This window comes from Leucopleurus acutus (genome assembly GCF_964270905.1).
Source record: "Leucopleurus acutus genome assembly, chromosome: 2".
In the NCBI taxonomy this organism is placed as follows: domain Eukaryota; kingdom Metazoa; phylum Chordata; class Mammalia; order Artiodactyla; family Delphinidae; genus Leucopleurus; species Leucopleurus acutus.
In genome coordinates, this window is record NC_139143.1 from 95,852,788 (window position 1) to 95,868,140 (window position 15,353).

The window sequence follows — 15,353 nt, forward strand, 5'->3', positions numbered from 1 at the left end:
GTAGCTGCAGCACACGGGCTCAGTAGTTGTGGCTTGTGGGCTCTAGAGCACAAGCTCAGTAGTTACGGCGCACGGGCTTAGTTGCTCTGTGGCATGTGGGATCTTCCCGGACCAGGGATCAAACCTGTGTCCCCTGCATTGGCAGGTGGATTCTTAACCACTGCGCCATCAGGGAAGTCCTCAGCTACTACTTTTAAAAGAATCAAATGTCAGTGAAAGTAACTGTGAGGGGATTTTATGGGTCCCTTCCAAAGTGATGACATTCTTTTCTTAAAGAGTTATATATATGATAGAAGATAGTTCCAAGACATCCCAAAAGGATATATTCTTTTAGGGAAGCAATACACAAAAAAAGTCTTGTTTTTTGCAATGTGTAAACCATATACTAACTTTTGTGCATGAAAATAATTTCTTTCCGTAAAAAAGGGCGGGGGAACCAAAACACAAACCATGCACACACAAAAAACCCAACCAACCAAAACCAACAAAAACTAACTACAACCTTTGGTAAAAAAAACATCTCTGGGCTTCCCTGGTGGCACAGTGGTTGAGAGTCCGCCTGCCGATGCAGGGGACACGGGTTCGTGCCCCGGTCCGGGAAGATCCCGCATGCCGCGGAGCGGCTGGGCCCGTGAGCCATGGCTGCTGAGCCTGCGCATCCGGAGCCTGTGCTCCGCAACGGGAGAGGCCACAACAGTGAGAGGCCCGCGTACCGCAAAAACAAAAAACAAAAAACAAAAAACAAAACTCTTTGAATTAAAAAAAAAGGCAAGAAATGGGTAATCAGTAAGCAGTAAATAGAAATCACTTACCTTTGCAAAACAGCTGATTTTCTAAAATCAGCTTTAAGAAGACATTTGCACCGTTTTTGTTTGTTTTTACTATAAAGTTGCTTTCTTAAGTATCAGTAAAAGTCTTCTAATGAGGATTTGGAAGGCAATTTTCATTTCATGGCCTCAACCTCAAAAGAGATAAAAATTTCACAGCTAGGCCCTAAATATCTTCTCTCCATTTTGGCACACAAATAAATCAGAGCACTGCATGTAGTAGTCCTTCCTGAACTAACACAATGCAATTCAAAACAGCATATTCAGCAATGAGCCCATAGGGCCAAGGATAAAGAAAAAAAGAAATACAGTGGTTTGAAGTCAATTATGGGAATCTGTACTGAAATCTGCTCAAAGAACCCAGAGTATTTCTCTAAGCCTCCGAATATCACCAGAGAAGTCCAGTCCTTTCCTTTTATTTTAATGATGGTGACAGCAGAACCAATGATGCTAATAATAAGACAGTGGCCCGTGAATCTCTTTCCCTACTGCAACCTCCATTTCAGTCTTGGATCTGAGAGTTCCTCAGATTACTTTTTTAAAACATATAATAAAAAAGAATGATTATATTATCTTAATTGCCAATAAAGATAGGATAAAATATTTGATCCTTTTAAAAGAAAAAAAAATTACATGTTATGTACATGTATAGATTGTGTATATAAATTCTAATAAAGAAAGGTGACAAGTTTACCTGAAGCAAATTTACTACCAGGCACCACCTAAAAATTATGGATATTTGTATAGCCTGCGTGAATACATAACTGCACTGAAAACAATGCTTTCTGTACCTCCATGCTGATACAGATAATTAGGGATATATACCTGATGCTGACTTGATTTTGGATGATTAAGCCAGAAATCCCATTTTTTTTGTTACTGATATGCTGAAACATTAAAGGTAATTTATATGTGTGTAAGATATGCAAAATAATTTTGGAGGGGGAGAGATCTTGGTATAAAACATAAAGCCTATGAAAATAATAATCAATATAGTGAAGAAATTTTTAAAAAATTAAGTGGGAGGTAGGCGTTAGGCTTTATTACCTAGTTTCAGGAAAAGAAAATCTTTTCTTTCCTTCTTCTACAGCCAAATTGTTTAAAACTATTAACTATTTAATAGTTTTATAGCTATTTATAACTGCTAACTATTTAACCTACACAAGAGCAAAAGTAATAACATTCTAGTGAAATCCAAGATCTATAGATATAGATCTATATGTATACAGTGTGTATGTATCTATAGACCTCAGATGTCACTAGAGACAGTATTGACTTTTGAGACTAATGTGTAAAAAAAGATGTGATTTTGAATGATATTATGTACATGAATGAACAGTTTCAGAATTTTCCTGGTTGACTATGGATTTTCTTTATTCCTTTATCTTCTCCCTCCTCACAACACTATCCTCCCAACAAAAGGCATTAAACAATTTCTGGTAATAGATACTTAGGGAAGCATGTTAATTACACTTCCTTAAGTATCTAATTTACCATCATAAGGTGAGTTAGGTAAGGGAAAAATCTTGCTCAGTAAATTTCCCTTATACTTTAAAATTAATCTGATTTTTATGAACTGTGTTTGTTTAGGAGTAGCAAACATGCCAACTGTAAGAGCAGCAACAACTTCTACTGAGGGCTCATTATTTGATAGGCACTGGTCTGAGTGCTTTACACATACTCATTTAATACACAAAATAACCTTATAAGACAGGTACTATTATTGTCTTCATTTTACAGAGAAGAAAACTAAGCCACAAGAGTTGAATAACAGATCAAGTTCATGCAGTAGGCAGTGGAGCCAGGATCAAACTCAGGCAGTCTGGTTCCTGAGACTGTGTTCTTGGCCCCCGTATTATATATATTATATTCGCTCTTTCAGAAGTTTGTGGAAAAGAACTTGTGTTTGTACGGGTGACTGTATTTCAAGTCAAGTTGAAAATCAAGGTCCTGGCTTGTGAAAACAATCCTAAGGCACTGATTTCAATAAGCACTTATTCTGTTCTGGGGCCAGAGTTAGTTTACTACCAAGATTTGTTACTCAGCTTTAAGCATATAACAGAGAAATTAGTAGACTCATGTAGCTCAGAAAGAGAATAAAATATTTGGTTTAATCTTGTCATTGGTTAACTTGATACACTACCTGCTGTTTCCTCAGCTGTAAAATAGGACGACAAATAATAATTCTGATAGCCTTCAAAAATAACCCTGAAATGGACCTACTGTACAACATAACCCCAAGTAGTAAAATTCACTATGCCCTAAAGAGAAGTTTGTGTCCTATCATTGCTGTGACTTTTTGTTTTCAGAAAGAATAAAATAATTTTACATATCATCCTTTAACTGGATTATACTATATTAGAAAAACACAAGCAAAAGACAACATGCATTATATGGGATACACAATGTGCAGAGTTACCATAGATTGCCAAAAAGGTGGTCCTCCAATCACTGCCAGCAAATGCATGATTATTATGAAGATTTGCACTTCAGTCACATCAATTCTGATTAGGTACAAAAAATCCAAAAAAGCAGAATTACTCAAAACAATTTCAGGTTAATTACTTGCAAGCTTAGCAGCATTCCTCTATCATGCACAATAGAAAAAAATCTCAAATATTGAGGAAAGGGGAGAAGGAGGTGTCAAAAATTTGTTATGAGCAAAATCAAATAAAATCCAGAGCGTTTTAATTTCATTTGATGAATTTCACAGAGCAATAAAAACCCCTCCTTTCTAAAGAAAATTTCTGACTCATTGAAGTTGGGCTGAAACTACAGCTTAACCTTTCTCACCAAAAAAAAAAAAAAGAAAAGAAAAGAAAAAAGTGTGTGTGTATTAAATTTTGAATGTCAAGCAGAGGATTGCATTGTACTGCTATATAATATGAGATCTTCAAATAAGTGCTTTGTAGTATCAAATGGAAGAAATGGCGAGCTTTTACTAAAGTAACATAAATCTCTGATACCTTGGCAAAACTTACTGCCCTTTAGATATATTCATTTAATGCCTTCCATGATGTGGGTGTGAAAAAAAAAATTCACCCAATTCTCAATCAAATTCTTATGCTTATTAGGTCAACTACTCTAAGACGTCTAGAAAGAAGATACTGAAAGCAGCCAAGAATTAGCTTTGAGGTTGCTGAAAATGATCTTATAGTCAAGAAGAGACAAACCTGGTACAAAAACAGGGCAGTAGAAATTAGAAGCCTGAAAGTCTGAAAAAAGAATATGGGCATATTCTGAAGACTGAGGAGCAAAGCAAAAACTGGTGTTCCTTTCCCTCTGTAAACTAGCACTTTTTATAATCTTGAGATTGTCATTCTCAGATTACTGGATCCAAATGTCTTTTAATTTTTTTACTGATTTACCCTACAGATATGCTTGCACAAAATGTCTGTACAAGGTTATTTATTACAACATTATTAATAGTTGCAAAACTTTAAAAATATCTCTCAATGAGGGAGTAGTTATAGAAATTATGGTACTTCCATACAGTGAACTATTGGGTAGCTTTTAAAAAAAGAGTGGTGTAGCTCTCTAGTGGTGACATGGAAAAATATCAAAGTTATATTGGGTGAAGAAAAATGCTGCAGAATGTGTATATGAACTTTTTGCATAAAAAAAGAAGAAAAATAATATTACATTTTAATTTTTGCCGATAATTACATAACAAATTTCTGGAAAGATACATTACAAACTAAGCACAGTGGGTACCTATTGGAGAGGACAGTGTGGGAACTGGACAGCTGGAGATGAGGATGAGAAGGAGACTATTCACTGCACACCTTTTTTATAATGTTAGTTTTTAAACAAAGTGAATAATTTATCTATTAAGAAGGTAAACTTAAAAAAAAAGTCAGTCTAAGAAAACTGATAGCAACAACAGCAAGGGGGTTCAAATCCCAGAGCAGAATAGAGCCCCCATTTCTAAAATTGATACTTCAAGCAGACAATCTATCATGTGAGCTTAAGACATGTAAGTTTTATGCTCATAATAAATAACCAGATTGAGACCAATCTCTCACAACTAAAAAAAATTATCTTTGATTGCTCAAGAATGTTTTTTAAATAGAAGCATATTAAGCTGCAAACATATAGTGATGTAGTTATCTTGATATACACATTTATTGAAAAAAAAATGGACTGAATTAGGCTCAAAAGAATCTGTAGAGCTGACCTGGTGAGTGATGTTGCCAATAAGGGGAATTACACTCAGTAGCAGACTCAGGAGACTAAGCAGGTGTCAAAGATGATCGACTCTGTCTTGGGTGGAGGAGGGTAGACATCTTACAACATTTTGCTGGATATGTGAAGTAGCCTTTTGGGAGGGGAAGGGCCAGAAGTATAGAATTACAAAATAAAAATGGAGGGAACCTCATGCAATTAATCTTTGTACCTTGGATGAATGTAAGTAAAAGAGATTAGGAAACATGAAAGATCTTTACAAAGCCCAAACTGGGATTCCTGGGAAATTTTTATGGATTAGCCTGTTTGGAAATTTTGGAAGACAGAATTCTGTAAACCGTTCAGATATTATCACTGAATTTAAATCAACAATGCCTTAATGTTAGGAGGGAGAGTCAGGGAAAACTTACTTACCAGTTGGTAGTTAGTTAAGAACATTTTTTCCTGTGTGATTATCTGATTTAGCGGAATACTCTGTACTCTAGGATAAAGCCCTCCTGCTCTGAATCATGAGAATTGCCTATCACCACTTCTAGATGTGTGGCTCTAATCTTGACTGTCAATGAAAAAACGCGCAGTGCGAGGCCATCCCGAAAGAGAGAAACTAAGCAAGCTAAGTGGGACAGGTGGCAGAAATGATTAACAGTGAACAAGAGTTAATGATTCTGTTTAGAAGAGAGTGGTTACCTGACAGTCCATTTTTCTACCCTTCCACTAAGAAGTCTCTCAATATGGGTTGAATTTACTGTAACACATATTAGGAGGGGGCTCATTTTACGCTTTTTGGCTATGCAGGAAAGACATAATTATCTAGAGAATATTATATAAGGCAGGAATTTGGCATTTCTGTAGTCACTTGTTATTTCCAAAATAATAACATGGGTGATAATATTTCCAAGTGTTGGAACTACTTCTCTAAAACAAAAACAAACAAAAAAACAACCTCCACAACTACACCAAAAATAAGCCCTTCAAGGGACAAGGACTATGTGGTAGAAAACCACCTAAAACACCAGAGTGACTTTTTAAAAAAGACATGGGAAAACCAATCTTTTAACTATAGCATTAGATTTTCACAGCCTAAAAGTTTCAGAGGGGGGAAATTAGACGATAATAAACATAATTTTCTATAACCATGAAAGTATTTAAATATCTTGACTTGTATTGCTTAAATAATTTCTTATTTCTACTTTATTTTAGTATAGGTTTTGTCAAAGGACAAAAAGAACTTCCCCAACTGCTGTGGATAATCCATGAGTACTCTGGTCAGAACACACTTAAATTACTACAACAAGCCAGCAACAAACAACCCATTCTAATGGTTGTCACAGAAGAAAGGTGGAGAAAAGCAAACCAGTTGTGGAGATTGAGCTCTCCCATCTTTCTGACAGGGGAGCTGTAAGTGTGGCAGTCCACAGTGAAAATAACCTTCAACACTCATAACAAATCCCTTGGGCCCATCACTCCTTACAACATCCTAATGGTCAACTAAATAAGAGGTAAAGATATCAAGGCGTCCTAAATAAATATGAGTAATTTTAACTTCAACTTGTTTAACTAAAAAGAAATAGAAGCTTTCTAGTTGGAGTGCGGATCCTAGGGAGGCTTCATCACCAGAGAAAGACAGCTTAAAAAGTTCCCTGATCACGACAGCTATTTCATGAGAAGTACAGCTTTTAAAAGTGATTAAGGGGTGCAACAACTCCAAACCATCTAAGTTAGCTAACTATAAAGAAAATTTCTATTTTGAATGTCTCATTTTTATTTCTTAGTGTTCAGAGAGATTCCTAACAAATGCATTTGGTTTGAATTCCAACAAGACTCAGCATTAACTGAGGAATGTGAAGGGATTTAACTGCCATTCTGTGAGCGTTGATAAGCATGTTAATCGTCATTTCCTAGCATTTTTAATAACAGAAATAAGACAATTTAATCTAGTTTTCATCTACATATGGCATACGCATTTCAAAGATATACTTGCAGTTAATTTGGAAACATAATTTTTTAAATTAAACTATACATAATAAATATAATTTCGTTGTAACTGGGTTGGCTACCAGCTTGGTTTTAATAGAGAATACGCACTAGGGCTAGATTCACAATGTCATAGAAATTCTGATTTGTACAATTTGACTTGTTAGCTACTATTTTAAAAGAAGCATTTTGCTTAGGAAGTCATTGAAGGGGGCTGGAGTCCTAGTCAAGGATTAGATTGCTGTTAACTACAGATTTGCAATTATTTGTAAATGGATCTGATGTTCTAGGGAACTTATACATAAGCAGAATATGGTACTCATCATATATTTTACCAGGGTGGGTGAAGTACTAGTAGACCGGAATGAAGATTGACCTAGAAATTCAACATACTGCCTTCCAATATTTTACTTTCTACCCTTCATAAGGGGCAAACTGCGCATGACAAGCTTAATGTTACTAACATTAACTATACAGCTGAGTGACAACTATGAGTATTTTAAAGTCAAGTGTTATATACAGAGAAAGTCTAAGCATCTATTTTTGAGATAAGCTGAATTATTTAAAACAGTATTATCTACCACATGAGTGACTATACAGATCTTTAGACTATCTGAGAAGACTAAAATAAAACAACCACCCACCCAGTGACTTTGAATAAGAGAAAAACAGGCAAAAGCTAGAATAGAACAAGTCCTCTAAGAGGAACTGAAGTTTAGGTCTCAAATTTAAGGGGGCAGCCTATCCTTATCACCTTTGGCAACAGAAAAATCAGAAGACAGTCCTCTCACCTCATTTAGTAGTAATCTCAGAGTTAAATAAAGGGATCATGGACATATTCTTCCTCTCAAAATAGCACAATCAATTTTGAAAGAAATCTGGAAATTATTGGGAATTACTAACACAGGTCTTAAAATATAACAATAATGATAATAAACACTATGACAAGCACTGTAGTCAGCACATAACATGTTTTACTCTTTTAATCTTTACAACTATCCTAGGAGGTAGGAAATATTACCACCATTTTATAGATGAGGAAATCTGGTCAGATAGGGTAAGTGACTTTTCAAAGGTTACAGAAATGATAAGTGGCAGAGCCTTGAAAGGAATTAGTGTTGTTCCTACACAGTACTAAAACTTCTAATTTTTAGTCTGCTGATCAACTGGGACAAACATTTGTCATACGTTTTTAACTTGTTATCACTAAGATGTCTGTGTGTTTCAGGATGAAGGTTCTTGCATTCTAACACAGTTTTCCCTAAAATGGCAGAATACCACAGGCAGTTTAGATGCTAATAAATTAAAATAATTTGGAGACAAATTACAAAGAACAACTCTTCCTGAAGCTTATATTTTCCTCTGACTTTGTAAAGAAAAAGGAAAGTACATCTGACAATTTCATTTCAATGACCAAATCAGTTAAAGCAACACACATTAAAAGCAAAGGAAAATCTCTGCAAGTTAGCAACTGATAAAAGTGAAGACAATATATCTGAAGAAAAAATGTATTTCCAAAACATTTTTCAAGATGTTAAAATGCTTTAGTTCTAGAAACATTTTAATAGGAAGGGTTCTATAAACAGAGGGTACTTTGTTATCATAGACAGACAAGGTGAAGGTCATTAATAGTATCCTGACTATTAATTTCATTAAGAACATTGGTGGAAAAAAACCTTTTGTAAGTTTAATTAATATTAATAAATGAGCTATCAAAAATTATAAATCTAGACAACTGCAGTGAGCATAAAGCTTCAGGTCTTTGGAGAAAGTACCAGAAACAGGTTAAGTGTAAAGGAGTGCTAAAGAATGACACATCCTGAGCTATGCATATTATTCTACTCTAGGTGGGAATCCCACAAATAATTATGCCAATACATTGTAAATTTAATTGAAAATGGCTTTAGTTTTGCTCCTAAAACATGCCTATAGTACTTTTTAGTATACTCCATATTCCAAGTTTATTTGAAAACATGATGTAGGATATCCCTCACTATTGATTTGTCCCCAAAGCCATCATTACTACCATTGAATAACTGGATTTATAATGCTACAAGATACCTTTCAGAAAGAACTGCTATCAGAGACTCACTATTTCTATCATATTATTGAAGCATGTTTGGGTATGGGGACTCAATGCACAAAACCTAATGCTGCCTTGTATTGATAGAATGATCTGTAATATGAACAGTTCCCCAATACTCCCTAAACTGCAAAATTTTTTTAAAAATCTATTTTTCTTGTAAATAAACCTTATCATACTAAAGTGTGAAGGATTCTGGAAAATTCCACTGGGAAACCATTTCTTAATAAATCTTTTTAAACTTTCAAAAGTCATAAGGCCAAAATTACAATTCTAATATGAAAGAAAAAAGATATTATTACTTCCTCTCTTAGCATTAATTAAGGAAATAGGTATTTACCAAAACAAAACAGAAAAAGGAGGGTATTCAAAGAATAACTACAGTAACATGAAAAGCTAAGAATACTTAGTTTTTAAAGCACAACTGAGAGGAAAACAGTAAACAAAACAAATAGAAGTGAGAATAGCTTCTAACATTAAATTTTTTATTTTTTTAAAACCAAGATCATTTAATAGAAGCAGAAAAACTTGTACCAGGTTTCTTAAAGAATATTAAGAGAATAAACAGAATTTTTCCTACATTACTATAAAGAGTCCTCTCAACTTACATATCTAAGGAAAACTCTGCTTGCTTTATTTTGTTAAAAATGTAAATACCAAAAAGTTCTGTTTAATGGTGGAAAGGTATTTGTTTCAAAAATATTTCAGAGCAAAAATGTTACAAGGTACAGTAGGTAAATGGGAGAGAGAATTGTTTTTAGCATCAAATCACCAGAAATATTATATTTCAAAAAATTTTGTTTAATAGGGTGGATTTTTATTGCCCTATATCTTAAAATTATTTGTTTTCTAATAACCTGTTTGTCTGTGAAATACCACAAGAAAACTTTTGAATTTTTGTTTTTAAATTACTCTGTGCATGACAAAGGTGCTGTCTTTATTGAGTTCACGCCATTGTTCACTGGACAGCATGAATATTCTAGCAGTTACCGTGAAGTTCCAGAACCAAGGACCCAGGGTTCCTGTGAGAAGCTGGCATATTATAATTATGATCTGGGACTCTGTAACATCGAATCTATGCATAAGGAAACAAACATTTCAAAATAACTTTACTCAGAGCTTTTGCTAAAGAGCCCTACTAAAACAAGGTAGCAAAAATAGATTTAAAATGTAGCATTCTCCTTATAAAGACATCTAAAGATTCAATGAAACAATTTATACAGTACAATTACTATCCTTATGCATACAGGTATACTTCTTACCCAAATCAAAACAGTATAAAAGTTTAAAATTTAAAACTGTAATACACTGAATAAATGACTTATAAATAGGCAGCTGGAAACACTGGAACTAAAAATGCAGTCAATTCTTAATTACCTAGGAATGGTGAATACTACTTGCCAAATAATCACACTGTCTGTGACATAGGTCCCCTCAGTGCCAGAACCTATCCAGACTTCCCTGTGGATAGAAATGCTTCCCAGAAGCCCCAGTGGATAGTCATCTATCTATGTGCTTGAAAAACCGCTAATCATCTTATACCCTTCACTTCTCCACACCTCATCCTGCTCCTACCTCTGCTATTTCAGTAAAATTACCACATGGATGTGGAAGGGGCAAGAGGGAAAGTGAAAGTATGACTTCTTTTGATATGGCCACAGCAAAAATCAAATTGGCCATTTCCTTATCCTGTTTCCTGTTTCTAGTCTAAGAATCTTATCATTTTTCCTTTCTCTTCCCTTAATTCCCCATCAGCATTATAACTCTCTACTATATTGGATTAGTTTATTAGTCGTAAAAATAGTTAAAACATCCAATTCAATGGTGACAGAAATAGAGTAACAGTATAGAACAGGCTTCAAATAAAAACTACATAATCAAAATTAAGAACTGAGGAATGCTAATGAGATAGAAAGAGGTCCATGATTTTACCTGATGATCTGAGAGTTCAAACTACAATCTAGGTTTTACATTAATACAAATGCTATAGTTGTTTTAGGATATTATCTATAATAATTTGATAAATTTAAATGGGCAGAGTCCAAATGAATGAATCATTGCTGAGGAAAAAACAAAACAAAACAGGTAAACTAGAAACTAAAAGGAAAATCTCTGGTATTTAATAATTCATGCGATAAATCTTAAACATTTAAAGATAGGCAGATCCTATACAGGAATTTAGTAGGAAGCTTCCTAATTCTTTTATTTTTTATTGAAGTATAGTTGATTTACAATGTTGTGTTAGTTTCTGGTGTGTAGCAAAGTGATTCAGTTAATAAAATATAATATGTATATATAAAATAACATAATATGTATATATAGTATGTATATGTTATATAACATACTTTATAAATAGATAAGTTATATAACATATATTCTTTTTCATATTATTTTCCATTATGGTTTATTATAGGATATTGAATATAGTTTCCTGTGCTATACAGTAGGACCTTATTGTTTATCTATTTTATATATAGGAAATTTCCTAATTCTTAATCCACAGAAAGTGGATTACGTATTGGGTTGGCCAAAATGTTCATTCGGGGTCTTCTATAACATCTTATGGAAAAACTCGAACAAACTTTTTGGCCAACCCAATATAACAGACAACAGTTTTTAATTACTTGGAAGTAGGAGGTCTTTGAATACTTATTCTTTAGAGGTTATTTGGATATGAAGATGAACTGAATTTGTCACACTACTAGTAAATACACAGCCTATTAACTTTTTTCAATTAACTAAAGAAAAGAAAAAGCCAGAAGTTATTTACTTACATAGGAATAAATGTTGGTGGCAGGCTTTTTAGCTAATGTAAATGTGAAACCCTAGATGCATGAATTGAAAAATGTCATAAAGTGAAGATACTCTGCCCGCTATAACTATCAATAATAAGCACAGTAGAATATCTATAAAAGTAATAAACTCTCAGAAGGAACCTTAGATATCATGTAATCCAAAACTCTTACGTTACAAATTGGGAAATGAGGCCCACAAAAGTCATGGGCCTTGCCCAAACTGATATACAGATAATTGGAGATAACACTTGAGGCAAGACACACTGGCCTGAGTTCAATCTATTATAATTCCTTTCTTTTATTCTCTCCCAAAAAGATAACAAGAGTATTCTTTTTCTGAAACGATAACTTAAGAGTTTTACCTTTCACAGTGTGTAAGATTTTTTAAGACCTATGTTTTACAGAAATATAGTCTTATTGTAGATTGTTTAGGGTTTCTAAGCATTTAATTTATAAAAATGATTCTATACATACATCTACAAGTTATATATTTAAAAGTATCTGGATATAGAGGGTTTAGGTCTTAAGAAATGTGAACTCTTCCATTTAATATAATCCATAAACATTAAAAGAATATTTTACAAACGTTTACAAATGAGCTTCAACTCATAATTCTTCTCTGCTTCCACTAACCCAATCCTTCTATGCAGTTCTAGCCTCTAAGCCCTCCCTCAGTTTTTCACATCCAGGCTAGTAAAATCCTAAAGGTCTAAGCTGGGTCTGGAAGGTCCCCATGAGCAGTACCCATCTCCATCAGCTCTCTACTTACTCAGTCCAGAAGCACTGTCAGGACAGAGGTCTGTCTAGCTGTGACAGGTACTGATATTCTCTGTGCAAGGCAGCTTTTAGCAAATCAGATTTTAGTAATCAGAACAAAGATATAGCTCATACTTTCAGGGAAGAAGTATCCAAATCACATTGGTTTTTTCACAATACCTGACTGTGAATGAAAATTATTTAGTTATGGATAATTATGCCAATTTTTGTGCAAGCACACTTAAAAACTAAAAATAGGGACACTAGGAGACTAAGAAAAACAAAATTTCTTCTTTGGTAACTATACTATTTTATAAGGTTATTAAACATATAACAACCTGGATTTATTATATATATATTAAGAAACCTCATGATTTTTTTGTCACTCGTGTATAAATATCAAAATAAAACAATTAAAATAAAAATGTTTTAAAATAAAATTCCCAAGATGCCTAAGGCTGCTTTCCCCTAAGGAGGAAGAAAACGCAAGTGATTTTTAAAATTTTCTTTTCTCAAATTATATTTGAGAATTGACCTTTCCTAATTAAATAAATAAAATTTGGACTTTCTCTTCCACACGTATAAACTTTACTTCAATATTTAAGCTACTATACATCTGCCTATTATATCTGCTCTTAAAAAAAAATATGTGAAATCTGGGGCTTCCTGGTGGCACAGTGGTTGAGAGTCCGCCTGCCGATGCAGGGGACGCGGGTTCATGCCCCGGTCCGGAAAGATCCCACATGCCGCAGAGCGGCTAAGCCTGAGCCATGGCCGCTGAGCCTGCGCGTCCGGAGCCTGTGCTCCGCAACGGGAGAGGCCACAACAGTGAGAGGCCCGCGTACCGCAAAAAAAAAAAAAAAAAAAAGTGAAATCTAAAATGGCATTTTTAAAACTACTTTAGAAATATCTGTATTATTCCATATGCTTCCATTACATTGGTATTCTGATAAATATTTCCTTAAATGTAAAGCACTTGCAGTATATTTCTATGAAGGTTGTAGCTTGCTTTTAATTTTAAAAATAACTAAATTCGGTGTTGCTTTAATGTGGATGCAAGATTTCAGAAAACTGTATACAGTTTTCCCAAATCAAAACCAATCCCTTAGGGAACTCCTTGGAGGTCCAGTGGTTAAGACTCCATGCTTTCACTGCCAAGGGCGCATGTTCGATCCCTTGTCGGGGGAACTAAGATTCCACAAGCTGCGGCCAATTTAAATAAATAAATAAATAAAGTCGATTTAAAAAAAATCCTTTACAATACAAATATTTAATTTAAACTGAGAAATTAAGTCCAGCTGGTCTCGATATTTCTAGATATTTTTCCACACTATTATAAGGAAGCACTACAGTTTCAGAGGGAGAGTGTGCTCCTAATCTAGTCCTAACTGCCTGATACTCTACTCCTTTGGGTCCTGCATTTTTAGCAGTCTAAGCTCGATAAATCACCCCTCCCTTTCTTCAGGTGTCTTCAATCTCTTTTCTAAGTCGCTTTCTTCTGTATGTTCAAAATTTTCCCATTAAAAATACAAACCCCTTCTTCCTTTGAGCCCATGTTTGCTTCTCTGATACCTTGCTCCTTCCCATCCCAGCTACACATTTTATAAGTAACCTGTATTAACTGTGTGCTTATTTATTTTGTTCACTTCTGTTCCCTACAGTCTGGCCTCATTTTGAGTCTTGGCAGCACTTAGCATTGTTCTCTTTTGAAATTCATCCCTCTACTGGCTTTTCATTCTGGTATGCCTCCTCCTACTCTGGCTGTTCAATAATTTTCATGGGCTTCTTTCTAGGCTTGCTCTCTATGTTTTCTGCTATTCTCATTCTATTTGGATGTCTAAAATCCCTCACATACGTGTTCTAGATAAAACTATTCCTTTGAATAGGTTCCTCTCCCTGCAGGGCCTTTCTCCACCTTCCATCCAACCACCCAAGGAGGGGAACTGGGAGTCATTCCAGTCTCTGCTCTCTCATTCATTCTCCATAACCAAATACAGACTATGTCCTACAGTTTCTACCTCTTAAGTCTCTCTCCAACTTATCCCTTTCTCTTCGATAGCACTGTCATTGTGCTAGTTCAGATTTCATTGTTCCTCACATTTAATTATGCTGATGCCTCCTAAGGGATCTTCTTACTTCTGTCACAGCTCACTCCAATTCACCCTCCAAATTGTTGCTAGACTGATATTTCCAAAAGGTACTTTTGTCATTTCCCTGCTTTAGGTCCTGCAAAGGTTCTCAGTAGATTCAGGATTAAAAGCCCTCAGCAGGACATAGAAGGCCCTCAATTTTCTGGATCTTCTCCAGCCTTATCTCCTGCCACACCCCTGTAAACATCTTATGATTTAACAATATAGAACTGCTTTCAGTTCTTCAAGTATATATTTCATCAAAGGAATACACTGCAAGGGAAATTTTAAGACCGGCAAAAAGAAAGTTGTGATAGCAAATCACTGCTAAAAACACTGTCTATTTAACTCTTCCCTTGCTTCCACGGTTCATTTTCTTTCCTTCCTTCAGTTCCTACACCATGTAGCTGGTGCTGCTTTACTTGAAAGGGAAAGAAAATAAGTTAGGGCTAGATAAGGTTTCAAAATAAGGGTTTGAAAGTTAACTGTGAGATAATAACCAATGAAACATAAACTATGTGAAAAACAGATACTATAAATTCTTCTATTTTTGAAAACAGTAACATCACAAACAATTAAAACTGAATTAGGACAAACCAAGTGA

General features: G+C 34.6%; 1 protein-coding gene across 6 annotated transcripts in view; it reads right to left on the reverse strand.

Annotated features, from left to right (window-relative positions):
* Positions 1–15,353, reverse strand: part of CEPT1 (choline/ethanolamine phosphotransferase 1) — a 36,494-nt gene that overhangs the window by 6,155 nt on the left and 14,986 nt on the right. For 4 of the 6 annotated variants that reach the window (XM_082833074.1, XM_082833072.1, XM_082833075.1 and 1 more), the window contains exon 5: positions 3,247–3,331. In XM_082833074.1, the coding sequence (XP_082689200.1) occupies positions 3,247–3,331 (85 nt within the window). Of the gene's footprint in view, positions 1–3,246; positions 5,146–10,059; positions 10,145–15,353 lie in introns of those variants that run through there. The other 2 variants (XM_082833076.1, XM_082833077.1) reach the window with 2 other exon arrangements.